General features: G+C 33.3%; 1 protein-coding gene across 1 annotated transcript; it reads right to left on the minus strand.

Moving 5' to 3' along the window:
- Nucleotides 1–3,564: 3,564 nt before the first annotated feature.
- Nucleotides 3,565–20,970, minus strand: LOC107853213 (probable prolyl 4-hydroxylase 4). The gene is made up of 7 exons (XM_047408452.1): nucleotides 20,689–20,970; nucleotides 19,475–19,532; nucleotides 19,260–19,364; nucleotides 6,898–6,955; nucleotides 5,896–6,071; nucleotides 4,279–4,348; nucleotides 3,565–4,174 (listed from the first exon to the last, which is right to left on the minus strand). The coding sequence occupies exons 1-7, from the start codon at nucleotides 20,811–20,813 to the stop codon at nucleotides 3,879–3,881; spliced, it is 888 nt and encodes a 295-aa protein (XP_047264408.1). The 5' UTR covers nucleotides 20,814–20,970; the 3' UTR covers nucleotides 3,565–3,878.
- Nucleotides 20,971–21,964: the final 994 nt, after the last annotated feature.

A 21,964-nucleotide genomic window follows, 5' to 3' on the forward strand; every position in this document is an offset into this window, starting at 1 on the left:
CTTTGCATGTTGAGTTGTTGTTGCTTCAAGGATGGTGAAATTTTTGAAAAATCAGTTTTGACCCATAAAATTTCGCTTCACTTGTGCGAAATAGAATCATCTTCAACTACCTTGTTCTTATTCTTTGATTTTGGAGATGAGGTAAAGCAGCCCAAATCGAATGAGGGTCTTGATAGATTAATAGAACTATTTTGTTGTATTACTCTAGGGCTTTTTTTCTTAGGGATAGAATCAAACTTGAATTATTCGGATATGTCTCAAAAAAATAAAATAAAGTGTAAGCTATTAATCGAAGCTTAACAGTGACTGAATGTTGGAAAATCAATAATCATGCTCAAAGGAATAAAAAATAAATTAAAAAATGTAAAGAATAATGAGTTTAAAGAGTTTTATTGGTGGTTGGTAAATAGTAAAAGATCTTGCATATGAATTTAACTAAAAAGATACTGTAAAACGTGAAGGTTTGTAGAATAAAGTTAAAAGAAGGGAAAAAGAAGTTAAAAAGGGTAAAGATATAAGACTTCTATTGGTAATTAAAGACAGTAAAACATGAAAAAGTGTAGAAACAAGTTAAGTATTCAAGTTAATAAAAAGCAAAAAATCAGCTCTTAATTTTAAAAAATATATTTACCATATATGACTCCTTAAATTGTGAACAAACTTTAATACTTAAATATTAAAATAAAAATTAAAAACATTGATATCTTAACTTGCCATAATTATCCAAAGCTTTAATTACAAACAACAACCACAATAAAAACAAACCCAGTATATTCCCACAAAGTGGGGTCTGGGAAGGGTAAAATGTATGCAGTTCATACCGCTACCTCCAAAGAAGTAGAGAAGTTATTTCCGATAGACCCCCAGCTCAAGATAAAGAGTAGTAAATAAGGTCGTAATGAAACATGAAGCAGGATAGATGGCATAACAGAAATAATGAACAAGAAATAATACAAATAAAAATCAGAGAAATACGAAAGAAGAGAAATAAGAGCAATATGAAATAAAAAATAGGAAATAAGAAAAGAAAAAGGGCACCCACCTAGTAGTAACATACGCTCACAAGCCCAAAGACAACCATCCCACCCAAACTCTTCTGGCTATATCCAAAACTTTAATTAAGAGTGATAAATATTAAATACTAAATATAAGAAAATAATATAAATAATAAATATTAAAATATTAATTTTCAAACATTTAGTTAAAATAGATTTTTTTAAAAAGTTGCTATAACTTGTAATTATTTTTTTAGTCTAATAATTATTAAAAAGTTATGCTATAACTTGTAATTAACAATCTATTAAATATATTTAAATAATTTTCACTAATTCGGAGGCAACATTGCGTCAAGTCCATTTAACTCTGTGAGCTAATGGATGGACCATAATGACCACTCATCGCATATCGCTCACTAAATAACCAGCTTTAAATTGGCGCATAAAAAGATGAGAAAATTATCTCATATTATTTATTATATTATTTATTGTAAGTTATGACAACACTTTTAGATATTATTTTATTAAGAATTTAATTGTAAGTTTTAGCAATTTTTTTAAAAACTAACTATTTATTTTGTTAAAAGAATTGGTGAAATATTTTTGTAAAAATAACTAACTTTTTTTTTAGTGTTTAGTATTCAATATCTCCTAAATAAAGGTGGTGATAATTATAAAAGGAGTAAAATATGATCAATATTATATCTTTATTTATTATCATTTTTACGTTTTTCTAAAAAGTCTGTCGTTTATTGTAAAACAACTTTATTAAAATAGTATTTTTTTGTCAATATCACACATTTCATCTTAATTATATATATATTTTTAAAATTCATCTTCATAAACAAATATCTTTTTTTGGGGTATTATTTGAGTATCAACTTTGATATCTATCAGACAATTCTATCTCCGAGGGTTCAATTTCATTTCATTTATCAAGTTTTTTGCATGAATTCTAGTATATATTCGTATTATGTGTTGATTTCACCACTTATACTATTTCTTCATCCGAAATTGACTTCATCTTCTTCTGTCAGAAAGCAAACACCAATATCAATCGTGGCTAATACTGATTATTTTTTATTACAACAAAAAATTATTTGACGTCAAACAATTATCAATTAATTTATTTTCAATATGTACGGTAATAGTTTTTCATGCAATATCCATTACATACACTAAAAAGGTTATGTAACATACAACATAATTTTTCTTATCAATTGTCACATTCATAAAACTCATTTAATACAAATGTGACATACGCAAAACTTCATCGATACCAATTTTAATATCAATTTAATGCATTAAGAACTCCTAAAAGGGAAAACTACTTTAGTATGAAATGAGTATATACAATGGTTTCAACACAATTTATTAAACAATCATGGATATTGTATTATGTACTAACTATTTTCATACACTAAAAACAGTTATTAGAATACATCATTTGTATGTAGAATCTTATTTACCAATATCATAAATTAAGACACCAAAAATTAAAATTATTTAAAGTATGGCGTTGTTATATATAAATTGATCTCAGCTTAATCATTTAAAATAATACATGAATGCTAGATGACATATATCACAGGTTAAAATAAATTATTAACATATTATATTTATTGCTATTAGTTTTCATAGAGCAATTCTACCACCAATATCGTTGCAAATTCAAGATCCATGGTTTAGAAATTATTATTAGAAGAAGAAGACAATTAGGGTGAAACAATTCAAAAGAAAATTGTGATAAAGAAGAAAAATTTTATGTTAATAATGAAGATTGAGAAAAAAAAACATATGATTTTTATGAAGAAGGAGAAAGTGGTATAGTTTAAAAAAAAAAAACTATTTGAGAGAGAATAGAGGGAATGATTGATATTCATCCTTTATTGGTATGAAATCTTTTTTTTCTTATATAAAATTTGTCTTTTATTTTTAAAAATAAAAATTAAAAAAAAATTGCCTTTTTTATACCGATTTTTGCTATAACTTGCAAATTTAAAGATTTGCTATATCTTGCATCAAACAACCTAAGAATGTTTATTTGCATTTTTTTCACTAAAAAGATTACTTCTTCCGTGTCATTTTACTTGACCCTTGTTGACTTAACACACTTAGAAAAACTTTAATAAAAAATATATTTTACTAAATTAACCTTACTAATAATGTTTTAAAACTATAAATGTGATTATTATTACGTTATACTTCTTTAATACTGAGTAGAAAGGAAAAATTATACTCCCTACATTTTATTGTACTTGGCCTCTGTTGACTAACACATTCCTTACGAAAACTTTACTCAAAGGTATATTTTTACAAAATTATCCATATTAATAATGCTTTGAAACTCTAATTTGACAATTACTATTGTATGCAGCTATTCAATACTAAGGGCAAAAAGAGAAAAATATAAAATTCTTTTAATTTCATAAATTAGACAAGAAAATTAAAATAATTAAATTATTTTTAGTATATGAGCCAAGTAAAACAAAGTAAGGAATTACTAAAATTCTCTTGATTTCATAAATTGAACAAGTAAATTACAACCATTTATTTTGTATGTGTCAAATAAAACGAAACAAAGGGAGTATCAATTTGTATAAGATGGTAAATACCGAGTGACAGACTAATTAGTCTCTGCATTCTCGTAATGTTACATTTATGTAGTATACATGTGTTTGTGTGACAGCCACAAAGACGAACTTTGTTCTGGAGACTGGAAGAAAGAAAACAAGTAGAAGGATACTTGTAAAATTGAGTAAAATAGTAAGAACACGACCCAACGGACGATATCACCTGAAAAAACAGAAGACAAACAACTGAAAAAGAAAAAGAAGTTGCTGTTTCTGAACTGATTTAAGTGGAAGAATTAAGTATAACAAGTTAACAAGCTTTGCAGCTCTTTCTACAGCTTCCTGGCAGATCTGTACTTCCAACCATATATTCTGGATTCTTGGTGCATTCCCCAAGTGCAGCCCATCTCTCACAATTCTCATTGTGATTGGCACAATGTCCTTCAGAGCCCACAGTTTTGTCAAATGAATCCACATGAACCCACTTTGTTGCTGACCACTTCTCACCCTCAATAACAGGGCACCCACCGTGGAGGCTCATAGGATCAGGAATTGCATTTGGATGGAGACTGAAAAAGAGAAGTGCATCTCCTTTACGAGGTTTTACTGAAAAATTCCCAGAAAAACAGAAACAACAGCAAATGCAGATTAGGTTTTGTAGCAACTGGAACAGTGCAACAATTATGAGCAGCTATGTATTGTAGTCTCACCAGCAATACCCTTCCTTGCACACTCGGACAAACTGTTGTCAGCAGCCATTGACCTACGTCGGCTTGATTCCTGTAAAGATATTCAGTTTTTACAGAGAAACATATAACTGGGAAAATGGCTTTTTTATTTATTTTGAGAATGAACTGACAACAATGATTTAGGAAACCAAATCTAGAAAGGAGACAAAGAAGCAGCAGCAGATACCAAAGCAAAGTTACCCTTGGTGAATTAAAAGTCATGTCACGAGGAAGATCTAAGCCACAGACGAATAAATAACGAGCAAAGAGAAAAGAGACGACTAAAATGTAAGATAAAAAGCTATATTGCCCCACACTTCTGGCCTCTTTCTACTCCTACTCTTGCTAAGGTACCTTTTACCCTAATGGTACGTTTAATTTTCTTATGATAGTTGAAGTGTGTGACCGACCATCTCATCCAAAATCTTAAGTTGTTAGAGGAAGTGCATTTTTATTTTGTCAATCATGTCTCAACACGCCCCCTCATGTATGGTCATGATTCTCTTTTCATTGGCCAAACACGTGAAGAGTTTTTTTGATAGATGGGTGGTGGTGATACTCGAACTCACTACACCTCTGCCTCATCTGGTATTCATTTAAAAGCTTAAACTGTTAAGAGGAGTAACACTTTTATTTTCTTAGTTAAGTCCCAACACGTCCCCTCACGTACGGCTTGCTTCTTTTTTCCTCATAGTCCAAGCACGTCGACATTTTTTAAATAACTGATGGCAATCGAATTGGAAGCCACGACCATCTGCTTGATCTGATATCATGTTGAAGTGTGACCATCTTATCTAAAAGCTTAAGTCGTCAGACAGTACACATTTTATTTACTTAAATTATGTCTTCAATGGGCTCCCTCACGCGTTGGCCTGATTCTTTTTTCTTATGGTGTCAAACATGTGAAAATTCTTTCTGAAAATAAGTGGCCGTGAGATTCAAACCCAAGAACTTTATCTATCGTATACCATGATAAGAAATGAACTTGGGCATGCGAGGGTGAGTATCCCGCCTCAATGTGGGATGGGATAAATTTGGACAATCATCTATCGTATGAGCTAACTTTTAGAATTGAGTTAGGCCCAACCTATTTCTTATCAATGATGAAGTGAAGGATGACATTTATCCTTGCTTATGATTTGTTTAGGTGAAAGGAAGAGTGGAGACGAGCAAAACAGGTAGCTAAGCTTATTCTCTTTATTAATAAGTGAAAGAGGATGGCGCGCAGAAGTAGAAACGTATTTTAGTTTTCCAGTCACTCTGGAACGGGTTCACAAGGAGGAAATTTTTATCTTTTATTTCCTCTCAAATCCTACCAAACAACTAGAAGCAAGATGAAAACCTCACTGAAGGGTAACAAACCAAGGAGCTTCTCATCCTTTGACCTTTCACACCCTCTGGAGGAACCAGATATGCTGCAAAATTAAGTTCAGTTCACTTTTTTCCTAAAAACATCATAAATTTCAAACTAGTCTCTGCTTTGAAAACCTATCTCAAATGGTGACAGCCAAGAGGACAAAGGAGCATAAAAAAAACTCATACATGGCACCTAATAAGCAAAAACAGAGTAGTAATTAAAAGGGAGAAACACAAACTAACCTCTGCTTCAGGGAAAACAGTTTCACCACCTTTCTCGACATCACTGAGATACATGAGCACAGTGGCTAAGCGGTGTCCACCGCGAACAATATTAACCTTGTCACTGAAGTAATCATAGTGTGGCTCATATTTCTGTCCCTCCTCATATCTTAGGACTTGTATGTCTTCTCCATTCTCTGGGGGGCGAAAAAAAAAAATAAGCATCAGATTGGAACTCATTGACATAGTATGGACCATGAAGAGATGGAAGAAAAGCATCCGAAGTCTACAACAACAGATTTTGGAATAAATTTGATTTCATAAAGCCGCAGCAAAAGATACCAGGTCCTTCAAACAGCACATTCCATCTAACATGTTACTTCTTACTGATGCCATGCATTGGTGGATCTTTAATTTATCTCCTCTTTCAACCAGAGAGAATCACCTCATAACATATATTTCTTTGCACTCACTCTAATATGGTAGAACAAAAGTTGATAAATTACAAAGATGGATAGTTAACAGTCTTGTACAAGCATTAGACAGTACATAATAAAACTAAAACCAACTCTCAATTGAACACACGACAAATAAGAAGCACAATTTTTGTAATATCAATGTGTGTGTGTGAAAGAAAAAACAGAATAATGAATTATATGACTAAATGAACAGAGAAACAGAAGGGATAACTTGGAAAATTATTATGATTTCATACTTTCTTCTACCTGGTGGTCTTCTTTTAACATCAAACCGTGCAACTTTTTCTTACAAAGATTTTCCAAAACGTTTGCAAAGCTTCACAAAATTCCAATCATTATTAAGGATTGATGACAAAATACAAGTGGATTGATTAATTAGTGATGTTGAATCAATTACCACCAAAATATATTCTTGAGGACAGTAAAGAATAGCAATCAAGTCAATTTACTTTTAAGGGGGAATTAAGGTGAATCTTCAGGTTTGCCACTAATTAAGGATGATTTGGCTATCCTAGATTGTGATATCCTTCAGAATAAGTCAGACCTTTAGGTAGAAAAGTCCAAGTAGCAATCTTCTCCTCTATCCCTGTGACAATAGGATCCTGCAGCAAAAAAAAAAAAAAAAAAAAAAAAAAAAAACGGAAAAGAGCAAAATGAAGAGCTGACACAAACAAAGATACAGGATTGTAAATATTGTACTATCGAGTATGCAGCAAACGGTTTTTTCTCAAAACGATCAATGTCACATGCTGCTCCTCGTGATTCATGTTAATTTCTAATGGAAGCAGTGATCCATTAAAAAGAGCGTGCTAAATACTCTTGATCTCTGTAAGTCATCTAAAACCACAGAATATTGAAAATGATAATTGTTATTTAATTAAATGTATCATCAAATAATCGCTGTTGCATTAATCATTTTAATAAGAGTTATATGGCAGTTTTAGTTAAATAGTTACTTATTCTCATTCACAGAACTAATTTAACTGAAAAAAAAAGGTCACTGAAACAGGCAGCAATTCCAAACCAAAGAGGGCTTAAATCTGGTTTCTCAATGAATTTGTTTTTCTTTGTGCTAGTCGACTATTGATGTCTCTGTGGCTTTCTTTTCCCCAAATAATGCTAAATTATTTAAAGCAGATTGATTAGCATCAAATGTATTTGTTAGAGTGAAGTATTGGTGTGAATGAGAAATGAAGGTAAAAAGAAAGGGTGGAAAAAAAATGAAAATTTAAGGCATAGTCCTTTCGGATCAGAACTTTGTCCCTCATTGGTGGTGGAAAGGAAGACTAGTGTGCTTTTATATGGAAGAACTTCTTCGGGATCATTAAGCCTTGAGAAGAAAGTATCCATCACATCGTCGACGTCATTGCTTGGCTTCGGATTTGGTAAAATGATTGATTGATAAATTTTTTGAAACCAAATTTATTTTCCAATATCCGTTGTTTCTTTTTCCATTTTCTGATATTATTTTCATACAAAATTTAATTTAGATTTTGCGGAATATTTTCCAACATAATTCCGAAAGGACAAGGTCTTTCCGAACAGGCACCAAATCTGTTTTTGAACAAGTGTTTTTCACACTATTTGAACTCAATTTTGGATATAAATAGACAGGCATGCCCTCAAGTGTCTCCATCGAATTTTGAACTAATTCTGCATATTTTCTTGCAAACAAAAGATCAAGTCTTAGTGTGATTTGAGACCGTCTTTGAGTTTGACGAAGACGTAGGCATTTGAGGTCCTGTTACTCCTGGGATAGGTATATCCGTTTTGTCCTAGAAGGAAGCAATCCAACACATTGGGTACAGTGAGATTAAATTCCTTAAGGACGCACACTGAATTCTATGGTCTCAAATATTTTTAATTAAAGTTCAGTGAAGGCCAGTGAACAACTACCTTCTAAAGCATAGTGTCGATTTTCATCAGTGTCAAGGTTGCTGGTTATATGTGCCTGCTTTCCATCACTAGTGTTTCTGTTTGGAAGTCTACCATTGAGTTTCCAGCACCTAGCTCGGGTGTGCCGATGTTTTTTGCAGTAGGTGCAGTAAAGATTGTCCCTATTGATTGGCGGTTTGAATGAACCAACAGGCTTGACAGTGCTCTCCCATTATGAAACTCCAGATTCTCTTGAATTTGTCCCTTTGCTGTAAGGGTTTGATACAAGTACGACCACGAAGATAGACGTATGTGAGAGCATAATGAACCCGAGACTTGAAGTGTGCAAGTGAAGGACTTAAACACACCAACCTGATCTTAATCTCACACTTGAAGTGTAAAGAGGAGCCTTGGAACACAACAAGACAACCCCTACATTACACTTGAAGGGCGCCTATCTCTAGAGGGACATTTTGGACATTTTAGCTTCTATTTTTGTAATGGCTATAAATAGAACCTTTTAGGGTTTCATTCATTAATTATTGATGATATTTTGTAAGTCTTGAAAGACATGGAACACAAGTCCTCTCTCCTTTGAGGCAAAACCCAAAACTAGGGGCCTTTGGCTGAAACTAGAGTGTGGAATCACTCTTGTTGCATTGTTGGCTTGATACGTTGGTGTTTAGAGGAGGTAAAGTCCCTCTTGTGTCAACGTAGGAGTTAGGTGCTTGTTGTGTGTAGTGTTAAGGATCCAAGAGTCCACCAAATTCTTGGGTTCTGAAGATTATACCATCACTTGTCTAACTATCTATCCCCTTTGTTTCATTGCAATCTTGTAGTGTTGTTCTTGTGTTCTTGTAGCCGTGTGTTTGTTGTTCTTACAATATTGTTGTTCATCCTGTGTTCATCATCTTATTGTTGTTAGCTTAGTTTGGGTTGGCTGAAAAATGGTGTCAAACACCTAGATATATTGTCATTCTTGCATTGTATTCTTGAATCCGAGTGTGGTCTCCATTTGATCCACAGGTTGTGATTTTGTGGACTGTTTGGAGTGTGTATTCGTGTGTTCCTTGTTGTTCTTGTATCATTTGGTATCAGAGCTTGGCTTGATCTTTGTTCCTACAAGATCAATCATGGGCTTGCTTGTTAGAAAAAAAAAAGCGTCAGAAAACTGAAAAATAAAAAAGAAGCAAATCTGTCCGTCTTTGTGTTCTTGGACGAAATTGTGTTATTGTTGTGTCTTGGCCGAGATTTTTACTTGTTTTGTTGTTTCTAGTGTTAGTTTTCTTCATCTCCAACACTCTTGAGTCTAAATCTAAATTTGAGCTTTAAATGTTGATCTTGTTATTGTGCACATAACTTGGCCGATTGTGTTGGCATTGCTGTTGTGGCTTCACCTTGGGTCGTGTATTGGTGACATTGTTGATTGTTGTGGACGTTGAAGTTGTTGTTCTTAAGTTTGGAAGTGAATGTTGTTATAAATTGGCGGCCTAAGAACATTTGTTGAAGTGTTGTAGTCTTGGCCGTGTGAGACATTTTTGTTGTGGGGTTAGCTGTGTGAAATTTGTTGGTGTTCTTGGAGATTATTGTTGTAGTTCTTGGTGGTGGTGTTGTGTTCTTGATGTTCTTAACATCCTTCATATATTGTTGAAGATAAAATGAATGCTAAATCCAAAAATTTGAAGGAAAAGGGTGTATTATTTGTTAGTCTTGAAAGACACTACAACCAACAAAGACCTATCAATCAAGTCTCAACCACTTTCCAACACTTTTCTATGATTTAAGGATCCCTGTTTTAAGGAGAAGTACAAGAAAAAGTCAAGTCTTGAAACTTGAAAAAGGCTCCAAGACTTATTTTTCCCTCCTAAAACAAAATTTCACCAATCCAAATTAAATTTTTGACCAAGACATAAACATTTGAAAATAACAATTCGTTAGAAAGACCGCAACCAATACATGGCTGCCACATCATCAAGTTACTGTTCACGCATCAAATTTTGGCTCAAATTTCAAATTTCGTAGTTTCCGTTTGTTGTTTCTTAGTTTCAATTTCGTTGGTTCCAATACTAATTGGCAAACTAGTACTCATCTACTAGATTGTTAGTTAGTCTTTGTGTTCGTTCATTCATGTTAAGCGTTTGTTGTGTGCTTTTCTCTTTTGTGAATTCGTTGTATCTTGTTGGTTCAAGTCCGTAAACAAATTTTCTTTGAGTCAACTCAAACGAAAATCTATTTCGACCAAGGAGTAGACTCACCCCTCGACTCATCACGAACTACAAGCCAACTTACAACACTTGTGAAACCAAGTGTGAGACGATCAAAATGCGTGAGAGTGTGGTGAGGATTTTGTGGACTAATTGTTTTCTTTTTCTTTCTTTTGTTTTGTAAGTTCGTTTTGTTTTAGGTACAATTACAATGGAACCCGCCGCTTCAACCTCTCAACCCATGGACAACAATGTCACCAATGCCATTTCTTCCCTCCTTGACACCGTCTCCCGAGACTTCGCTACGATAAATGAAAGGTTGGATCGTAGGGTAGGTTAAAGGGAGCAAGTGGGCTGCCTGGAGACACGACAAGAGGAAGGCCGTAGCTCATGTGAGATACAAGGTAAAAACGCTATCCTCTACACTCCTATGAACTTAGAATGTGGTGTTGTGGCTAATAGTAGCCAAATGGGTGTACGGTTTTGCCTAAAGTAGAGGTGCTTGAGTCTTCCTTTTGTGATACTTTTGGTATTGTCAGGTCGCATGAGGACCAAACTCTTGTTGTAGGTACACGCAAGCACCAGCTGATCCTTTAGATGACGAAATTGATTCTCCTCGTGAGAATGATGTGTCCATTTAGTGCTAGCACTTATAACTTGACTAAGGTTCCATTACCAAGTGACAAGAGTATTCCGCTTCACACACTAGTTGACCCTTGAGAATCCCAAGGTGAGTCTACGTTGGTATGTGAGTTTCCAACAACTAGTGAGAGTGTGTAAAATGATCAACCGGGTGCCGATGATCTTGATTTGCTTGAATGTGTAGAAAACCCGAGTTGTGATTGTCCTTGTGAAGATGGTTTCGATTGTGGTTCTTAGCTTTCCGTGATGGTTTGTATATATGTAGGGACTACTATCTTGAAAGAGAAAGTGTTGCATGCCTAGAAAAGCTATCTACTCCTTCGTGTGTTTCCTATGTTGAGCATACTAATGACAATGAACTTGAAATTAGTAAGTACTTGTATGAGGACACCATAGTTGGAGTTGACTCGTGTGCCACCTTTCTCTACCCTCTTTGTGCTCATGATATTTTCCATAAGGATATAGAGGGTATGCCTAATTTTGGGGACGGCACCTTAGGGGAAAGTGAGAGTGGCCGAGACCTAAGTCCTTGGTTACTCCACCCCTTTGATCTCGGTACCATCTTAGGGTGGGAAAGGATTACTCTTGGCCTATTTTCCTTTTGTTTTGATGCTTGTCCGGGCCACTTCCTTTGAAACATTCGTACTAATCTTTTCATGCTTAAAACAAAGGACCCATGGCTGTACTTCAAGTTTGTTCCACCTCGACATGGCATGTTGATATGTGTATTTTGCTAACCCTAACCCTCATGTTATGAGGATGTGTGCTTCTTTGTTTTCTCTTTATTTTGCAAGGCATGGATTCGAGGTCGAATCCTTTTCAAGAAGGGGAGGATGATATAAGTACGACCACGACGATGGACGTATGTGAGAGCGTAATGAACCCACGACTTGGAGTGTGCAAGTGAAGGACTTAAAATACACTAACCTGACCTTAATCTCACACTTGAGGTGTAAAGAGGAGCCTTAGAACACAACAAGACAGCCCCTACTTACACTTGAAGGGCACCTATCTCTAGAGGGGCATTTTGGACATTTTAGATTCTATTTTTGTAATGGCTATAAATAGAACCTTTTAGGGTTTCATTCATTAATTATTGATGATATTTTGTAAGTCTTGAAAGACATGGAACACAAGTCCTCTCTCCTTTGAAGCAAAACCCAAAACTAGGGGCCTTTGGCCGAAACTAGAGTGTAGAATCACTCTTGTTGGATTGTTGGCTTGATACATTGGTGTTTAGAGGAGGTAAAGTCCCTCTTGTGTCAACGTAAGAGTTAGGTGTTTGTTGTGTGTAGTGTTAAGGGTCCAAGAGTCCACCAAATTCTTGGGTTCTTAAGATTATACCATCGCTTGTCTAACTATCTATCCCCTTTGTTTCATTGCAATCGTGTAGTGTTGTTCTTGTGTTTTTGTAGCCGTGTGTTTGTTGTTCATCTTGTGTTCATCATCTTATTGTTGTTAACTTAGTTTGGGTTGGCTGCAAAAAAGTGTCAAACACCTAGATATATTGTCATTCTTGCATTGTATTCTTGAATCCGAATGTGGTCTCTTTGGTCCACGGGTTGTTGTGATTCTGTGGACTGTTTGGAGTGTGTATTCGTGTGTTCCTTCTTGTTCTTGTATCAGAGTTGATCCTTCATTAATTTGAGTTTCAAGCATAACACTCCTTTGTCCTTCTTCTGTCTGTATAATGGCCATTGTTTCATTTAATGATAGCAAGTCTTCTTTTCCTAAGTTTTGCACTCGCATGACATCAAATTCTGCATTTAGTCCTGCAAGAAAATCATAAATCCTTTCGTTTTCAATAAATCTTTTCAGAATCACAATATCAACTTTACAACTCATTTGAATACATTGATTATGATCCATTTCTTGCCACAACCCCTGTAAAAAGTTAGAATATTCAGTGAGAGGTCGAGCTCCTTGTTTAGCTGTAGAAAGTTTTGTTTTTATTTCATACATCCTGGCAGCATCATGTACTTTAGAGAACGTCTCCTTCCCAACATCCTAAAGTTCCTTAGCGGTGCTTAGAAACATAAAGCTATCACTGATCTCCAGAAGCATGGAGTTCCATAACCAAGGCATCACCATCTAAGTTACTCGGACTCTTCACTTTCGATGTCACACTCGTGTCGACACGACATGGGTGTGGATGTGGGATCCATACCCGATCTGGTCAACTAATTTTGGGTACTTTGACCAAAATCGACTGGGAAAGTCCTGACAAATTTAAGAAATTTTGTAATCAAAACAAAAAGCTAAGGTGAAATTAAAGAAAATAAAATATCTTGTATATAGAAATTTCTATGTTATTGCTTTTCCTTTATCTCCTTTCAGGATTTTCTTCTTGAACAATATTTTCTCCTCAAGTTTTCAACATGTTTTCAACATAATATATCATAATTTATGTTTTATAACTCTATTTTTAGATATTTAAATTACTTTTCGCCGAATCCACACACCCGTATCCATCCCTAGATCCATATCCCCGAATCTTTAAATTGAGACTGCGAAGGATTTGCCCTCTAGATACGTACCCGTATCGGACACCCGCACCCGAGTTCGAGCAACTTAGATCACCATTGCATCTTGTTCATCCCATGCATCAAACGTGTGGTCTTCTTTAGATGGTCCTAAACCAAGAACATGCCGCAATTTCCCTTTACCCTTTAAAAAGGTAAGAACTAGTTGAGCCCATTTTAGGTAATTTTTTCCATTCAACCTATAGGAGGCTTGAATGTTTTGTAAATCTTCAGTAAATTGTAGAGTTAATCTCTACGGCTGCAGAAACACTTCCAGGGACTAGAATATTTGCATCAGTTGCCTTTTCAGACATGGTTTTGAATGGTTTCAACCTTTGGGCAGATAAAGCTGGAAGTGGAGAGAGAAGAGAGGAAACTTCTTTATTTCTCATGGAAATTCCTGATGGTGTTTTAATGAAGGAAAACCCCTTTATTTATAGGGGAAAACTAACCTTGGGGTTTCTAACTTTTCCATAAATAGACATTCACTATACATGGTAAAGTAGACATCCACTATACACAGTAAAGTACACATCCACTATATATGGTAAGGTAGACATTCACTATATATGGTAATATATTTATAACACTCCCCCTTGAATGTCTAATTGATAGATGATGTGCCTCGTTAAAACCTTACTAAAAAAGCCCCAGTGGGAAAAAAAATCTAGTGAAGGAAAAAGAGTACACATTTCTAATACTACGCATATAAGCTGCTTCATTAAAAACCTTACAAGGAAAATCCAGTGAGACAAAACCTCATAGGGGAAAAAGAGTACAACACGTATACTCTTTTTCCTTCACTAGATTTTTTTCCCACTAGGTTTTTTTTCTAGTAAAGTTTTAACGAGGCACATTATCTATCAATTAGACATTCAAGGGGGGTGTTATAAATATATTACCATATATAGTGAATGTCTATTTATGGAAAAGTAATTTGGATTCTACGTTTATTTAAGCATGCTGACGTAGAAACATTTATCAAGTGACATGAAAGGATACATCTTGGTAAGCATAACACTTATTTGATTTGCAATCCACACTTGAAAATGGCACAGATATTGATATTGTCACTTGCCAAAAATCCATATGAAAATCCCTAAAGGATTCAACATATAAAGTTTCTGGGAAACTTAAGGCGTCTTAGGCTATAACTCAATGGGACTTTGAACCCAACATCTTATCATCATGGTGCATTGGAACTTGTAACCTAATGTCTTACCCTCTTAATGAGATGAGACTTAATTCATCATCATATCTTTTAACAATATTGTTCTACATAAACAAAGTGAAAGCATAAGTGGTTCCAAACCAATTATTTTTTCTCAAATCCAATAATAATTATATCATTAATAACAAAAGACATAGCATAAGGAGCTACTAATCTTGAAATTACCTTTAATTTATAATCTCGCTTTATTTGACAGAGTCTCGTGGTAAAATTATTAATCAAAAGATAATTTTAAGGTTAGTAATTCCTTATGTTATTTGTCTTTTGCCACTAATGATATAATTATTGTTGGATTTGAGAAAAAAAAATTGATTTGAAACACACTCATGCTTTAAATTTATTCATGAAGAACAATATTGTAAAAAGATATAATGAATTTAAATCTCATCTCATTAAGAGAGTAAGACATTGAGTTAAAAGTACCAATGCACCATGATGATAAGATGTTGGGTTCAAGTTCCATCGAGTTATTGCCTAAGACACCTTTTTATATGGATAAAATATTGAGTTTGAATCTCAATATACCATATTAATGACATTATGATGGCTAAGGCAAAATAATGGGTGTTTGTGAAAAGTCATGAGACATGTCCGACTGAATATGCTTCATTCTCAGAAGTGAATGTGGTAGCAGTGCATAATATGTCTGAAAGAAGACAAGTGATTGAATGTACGAATATAAATGTGAAGGAACAATATGATAATAATCATCAAAAGTGATAATATTTTCATATGCTTATTATGATTATAAGATATGTTAGAGAAAAATTCTCTACATTATATTCCATTCATGGAGAATAAGAAGCTTATTAATGCAAACGTGCACTTGATTGTGAGGGTATCACAACTCACCTCCGAAAGAGACCGAATAACTGAGAAGAGTTATTTTGAAATTTATTTCTAAAGTAGTAAATTTGAAATTTATTCATGTAATAGTAAATCTGAAATTTACTAAAGTAAAAGGTACATGCCATGGTAAATTTGGAGTTTGCTTGAATAAAAGTTCATAAATTGACATGAACGATTGCAATATCCCAAAGATGTGCATACTGAGTGTTGAACATATATTGAAGAATTAGAAAATTCTTCATTACTTTTAATGTTGCTTGTTCTCATAATAAGTTGGTTCGACCAACTAATTTTAGGATTGGATCCCTTAAAATCTGAAAAGTATAAAAGGTGAATAAGGGCCCGTTCACCTATCATGTGATATGTAGAAAAAGATGCATCAATAAGATGATCACATGTACATTTATTGTCAATCTGCAATTTGACATTCATAAAGTTGTTTGTTCAATAAAATTGAGTTAAGAGCATAACTTTCAGATTTGTGTAATCAAGACAATTCATCTTGATGATGATAGCTTGGCATTGAATGGCTTCGATAAATAGCTAAACCATTGCTAATGAGAACAAAGCTTCATGTGTTTATATGAAATATGATATGTTGCATACAATAGCACTTGTATGCATTAGACTAATAAATTATGATTATTTCTTTCCTCTCAAATTGGTTCAAGGTCGGGAACCAACTATTTCATCTAATAATTTTGATGTGCGGTGTACGATTAATGAATTTACCATGATGCACAAAGATGGATTCCTCAAAGAAGATGGAGGATGTATGTTAGTTTTCCTAACATAAGGGGTAGATTACAAGAAGCTATGAAATATGTTAAGAACTATCATCAGATCCTCATTCAAAAGATAATTCAAGTCAAATGTTGAACGCATCTCATATTTATGTTGCAAGTGCTTCTATTTTGTGTTCATAAAGGACAAAGTCTATGCATGCATGAAGCGTGGTAGATCAATCGGTCCAAATGAAATAATCCTTGAAAAGGATAAAGAGTAAATAATCATAATAAGAAGGCAATGTGCTCTTAAAGAGCCTATGACATAACACTTCATGAAACCTTATGAGAGGTTCAGGTACCTGAAAATAAAGAAGCGATGAAATCTCAAAATGTTATGTCACCCTGTGAACCGATACGAAATAAAATATCATCAATATCTTTGACATAATATTGGTGCAATCTTGTGAAAGATTATGAGAATCTGAATTCTACGTTACTTTAAGCATGTTGGCGTAGAAACTTTTATCAAGTGATATGAAAGGATGCATATTGGTAAGCATAAAACTTATTTGTTTTGCAGTCCAGACACTTGAAGATGTCAGGCATGAAATGCTGAATATTGTCACTTGATAAAATTTATATGAGAACTTTTTGAGGATTCAAACTGTTTGAAACATATACAAGTTTCTGGAAAACTTATTTATAATCCTTATATTGTATAAGCTTATTTTATTCTAAAGATTGTAGTCCCGATCTTATTGGTTATGCTGATGTTGGGTATTTATCTGACTCGTATAAAGCTCGATCTCAAATAAGCTATATGTTCATATGTGGGGATACTGCTATATCTTGGAGATATACAAAGCAGTCTATCTAGCCACTTCATCGAACCATACTGAGATAATAGTTATTCACGAAGCAAGCCGAGAATGAGATGGTTGAGATCCATGATACATCTCATTCGAGAAAAATGTGGTGTGAAATGTGACAATGTACCCACAATTTCATACGGAGATAATGCAATATGCATAGCACAACTTAAGGGAGGACTCGTAAAAGGAGATAGAACGAAGCATACTTCATCAAAGCTTTTCTATATACATGAGCTCCAAAAGAATGGTGATATAAACGTGCAATGGATTCGTTCAAGTGATAATGTGGCTGATTTATTTACCAAGTCTCCTTCAATTGCAACTTTCAAAGAGATGGTGCACAAGATCGGGATGCAAAGGCTCAAAAAAGTTCACATTAGAGGGAGTTAATATGCGTTGTACTCTTTTTCCCTCACGAGGTTTTGTCCCACTGGGTATTCCTTGAAAGATTTTTAATGAGGCAGCCTATATGCGTATTGTTAGAGACGTGTACTCTTTTTTCCACTGAGTTTTTTCTAGTAAGGTTTTAACGAGACACATTATCTATCAATTAGACATTCAAAGGGGGTGTTATAACTATATTACCATATGTAGTAAATGTCTACTTTACCATATATAGTGAATGTCTACTTTACCATATATTGAATGTCTATTTATGGAAAAGTTAGAAACCCCAAGATTAGTTTTCCCCTATAAATAAAGAAATTTTCCTTTATTGTAATTCACCCATCAAAAGAATCCCCATGAGAAATAAAGAAGTCTCATCTCTTTTCTCTCTATTTTTTTTCTTATTTGCTTTATATTTATTCTCTACGGCTGCAGAAACATTTCCAGGGACTAGAATATTTGCATCAGTTGCATTTTTAGACATGGTTTTGAATGGTTTCAACCTTTGGGCAAATAAAGTTGGAAAAAAAAGACTTTTCAAGACTGAATGAATAAAATAAAAATGGTCAGGAATAATCCTAAAGCTCTGATACCATGTAAAGAATGGATCTTGAGCCTAACTCGACCTCAAAAGCTAGCTCATGAGGGGAGGATTGCCCAAGTCCATATAAGAAGACCAATTACTCATCCTTTTTCCGATGTGGGATACTTAACAACCACATAAAAAGAATTTCAAACTTTTTCCATGTGTCATTATGTTTCAACACTTTATCTTCTCCTCGTGCACAAGATCACATCAATGATATCCTCCAAATCAGTAATCTCATAAACAATATCACCTCTAATATATAAAACCAAAGGTGTGAAAACGCATGAGAACTGAGCGTAGAAAATGTGAGGCACAGTATAAACATTTCAATCACAGCAAATGGGTCCATAGCCAAAAGGAATAACACGTAAATTCTTACAAGAATTTACAAAACATTTGGGTCCTGATATTGCAAGAACTTGACAAAAGTAACAAGCCATTAACTGATCTTTAATCACATAACCAGCAGTAAATATAAAGAACTTCTAGTACTTTTCATTTGTATTCTTATTTTGTGCAATGATGGCATTGGATGAATTTAATTGGGGAAAATAGTCTCATATAGTTGACTCCAACTTGTTTGGCACTGAAGCGGAGTTGCTGCTATTAACTATTTATCCTTTGCATCTCAGATTTAAACTGAAGAAGAATGCAACACGTGCCCCTAGAGAGCAGCTTGCTTTTCTTTCACTCCAATGCTCCTGGAAGAGGTCACTACTCTTAATTGTAAAGCATGTCTTTTTTTGGTATAAACTTCACCAGACATGTGCACCCAATTGAGTTACATATCCAAAAACAAAAGGATCTTCTGACCCAGGAATGACACTCTACCACACTTACATGATAGAAATTCAAAAACTAGAAATACATGTCACACACTTCCAGATTACAAACATTTATGCTAAGTTGATAACCCATTTTGCAACTTAAATAAACAATAAAACTGTAGTATTTATACAGTAATATGATTTAGCAATATGACAATGAGGAAAGTTAAAAAAACAAACCTTTGCTTTGCTAATGAACATTCCGGAGCTAGTCCTGACCTCACTAAGCTTACTTTCCCCAGACTCATTATCTGCCACAGCTGATCTTTTCAACTCTTTTTTCGCCTACACCACAATAGACAAATCAGCTACCAACACAAACAGATCTCAACAACTTTGTCCAACCAAACATAAAATAGCATTCTCCAAAAGTATAAATCTAAATTAATACTCACAAGAGATACCAAATGATTACATTCTTCATCCGTAAGGAAACCTTCATACACAAAAGCTCTGCAAACAGTCACATATAGCAAACTCCGTAAAACACAACAGAGTTACAGAAACACTTCAAAAAACTACATTTTCCCCCAAAAGCTTTGCGATTTTGTAAGCTTAGAAACCGGAAAAATAAAGGAATACCTATCTTTTCATGAAATACAAATAGATAAATTAACGAAAATGCAACATTATTGAAAATAAATTCAAAACTGAATATCTTTTCAAAAAATGTTGCACTTTTTAGCCTTGAAACCAAAAAAAAAAAAATGGTGAAATATCTGTTTCCATGAAAACTCAAAGCTAAATGGGAGATACGATACAATATAGAAACGGATAAAGTTAACTTTTTTCCACAAAATTTATTGCATTTTCCCTAGCTTTGAGACCAGAAGACAGTGAAATACATACATGGAAACACAAAGCTAAATGGTCAAATACTACAACATTACAGGAATATCTTAAACTAGCTTCTTTTTCTTTTAATTTTGCAACAATATTGCATTTTCTTAGCTTCAAAAGCAGAAGATCGTGAATCTCTGAAACACTACACAACATTACAGGAAAAAAAAAAAATTGACCTTATCTTTCAACGATCTGAACTTATTCTTAGCTCCAAAACAGGAAAATAAACACAAATTACAGAAAAAAAAAAAAAAAAAAACTTAAAATGTTGACTTTCTGTTGGATAACATTGCAATTTCATGAGCTAATTGAAGTCGTAAAACAGTGAAATAGCTAGATTTCCATGAAAAACATAAAGCTAAATCGGTGAAATACAACAATGTCACAGGAAAATCCTAAAACTGGCTTCGTTTTCTTCTTCTGTTTTTATTTTTGCAACAATATTGCATTTCCTTAGCTCCGATATATTCTAGAAGATCGGGAATCGGTGGAACACTACAACATTACAGGAAAGAAAAATTAAAATCGACCTTTTCTTCCAACAATACTGAACTTTTTCTTAGCTCCAAAATCGGAAAAAGAAACAGAAAATTACAGAAAAAAAAAAACTTAACGTTTTGACTTTTTTTTGGATAATATTGCAATTTTCTGAGCTTTTCAAGCCGGAAATTAAACACAACAATACAGAAAAAAAATTAAAATTTCGATTTTTTTTGAATAATAGTGCAATTTTCTGAGCAATTGAAGGGAGGAAAGGTGAAAGTACCTAGGTTTCCATGAGATTTGCTTGACTTTAGATGGATTAATGATGTCGGAGCATGATGATTTAATGAAGAAAACGGCGATCAAGAGGAAGAAGAAAGTGATGAAGATCCGGGAGAAGTTATTCATGGAGCCAAATTTTGCAATTTTCTCGGGAAAATGTAATGAATCCAATTCACGTCAACTGTCTCACTTGGATATTTCAGCACATGTATATCAAATCGATATAATATATATATAATATTTGAATTTTTTTATATGTAAAATATATATTTATATAATATTCAAATCAAATCGACATAATATATATATATATATATATATAATATTCAAACTTTTCTATACATAAAATATTAATTATAATCTATTTTTTAAATATTTTTTCAACTAGTTTTAATAATTTGAAAGTAGATGTAATATATATTTAGATTTGAGTCTCTAGCTTGTAATATTTATCCATTAATTGTTATTTAAATAATCGAAAATCCAATATAAACTTAAAATCTAAACTTTTTACTCTTTTATCTCACTTTTTAGATTCAAGAGAGTTTCCACTGCTCATTTTTTCATAATTATAATTTTTCATTAGCACATGTGTGAAAACATATTTGATCTAATCTTTAATCACAATATAATTGTAAAAACTAAAGATTAAAAAAAAAGAAAATTGAAAAAATCAAAAATCGGAAAAAATCGACTAAAACCTAAATCGAAAAAATTAATTTTATGTTGATTTGATTTGGTTTATAATTTTAATAAATCGACATAATTGATTTAATTTTTTTTTTAATAAAAATTGAACCAATCCGACCTATTTATACCCCTATTCGTCTCTATAGTCACTACTGTATATACTTGTTCTTATAGTTGGTACCATGTGCTACTTCTTTTATCTTTTTTTTTTTTTTTTTTTGTCATTCCTATTATGAAAGTAATTATATGAACCAATTATAAAAGTAAACATTAAGAAGTACTTCGAATGTTATCAAATTTTGTTTGGATAAAGTACATAAATGTGGAAAATAATTCCAATGGAGTGGCTAAGAAATTATATATATTATATTTTGTAGCCTTTTTTGATGGAAACATTTTGTAGTCATTCGTTTTTTTGCTTCTTTTTTCTAGGTCTCACAGTCTTTCTTTCCTTTTTAATATTTCTTTTTTTAAAAAAAAATTATTCTTTTTATTGTTGTTCTTTTTTAAAAAGAATTACATAAATTTGTAGCATTGTAATTTGTAATTGACACTCTTTTAAAAATAAATAAATAAATCAAATACAA

Source organism: Capsicum annuum, chromosome 1 (genome assembly GCF_002878395.1).
Source record: "Capsicum annuum cultivar UCD-10X-F1 chromosome 1, UCD10Xv1.1, whole genome shotgun sequence".
In the NCBI taxonomy this organism is placed as follows: domain Eukaryota; kingdom Viridiplantae; phylum Streptophyta; class Magnoliopsida; order Solanales; family Solanaceae; genus Capsicum; species Capsicum annuum.

Excerpts from the sequence above, each read along its gene's own strand:
- LOC107853213 (XM_047408452.1), bottom strand. The coding sequence starts at position 20,813 with ATGAATAACTTCTCCCGGATCTTCATCACTTTCTTCTTCCTCTTGATC. Across the intron at positions 19,533-20,688 it reads CAAATCTCATGGAAACCTAG|AGCTTTTGTGTATGAAGGTT; the intron begins GTACTTTCACCT and ends GACTGTTTGCAG. Across the intron at positions 4,175-4,278 it reads TGCAAGGAAGGGTATTGCTG|TAAAACCTCGTAAAGGAGAT; the intron begins GTGAGACTACAA and ends GGAATTTTTCAG.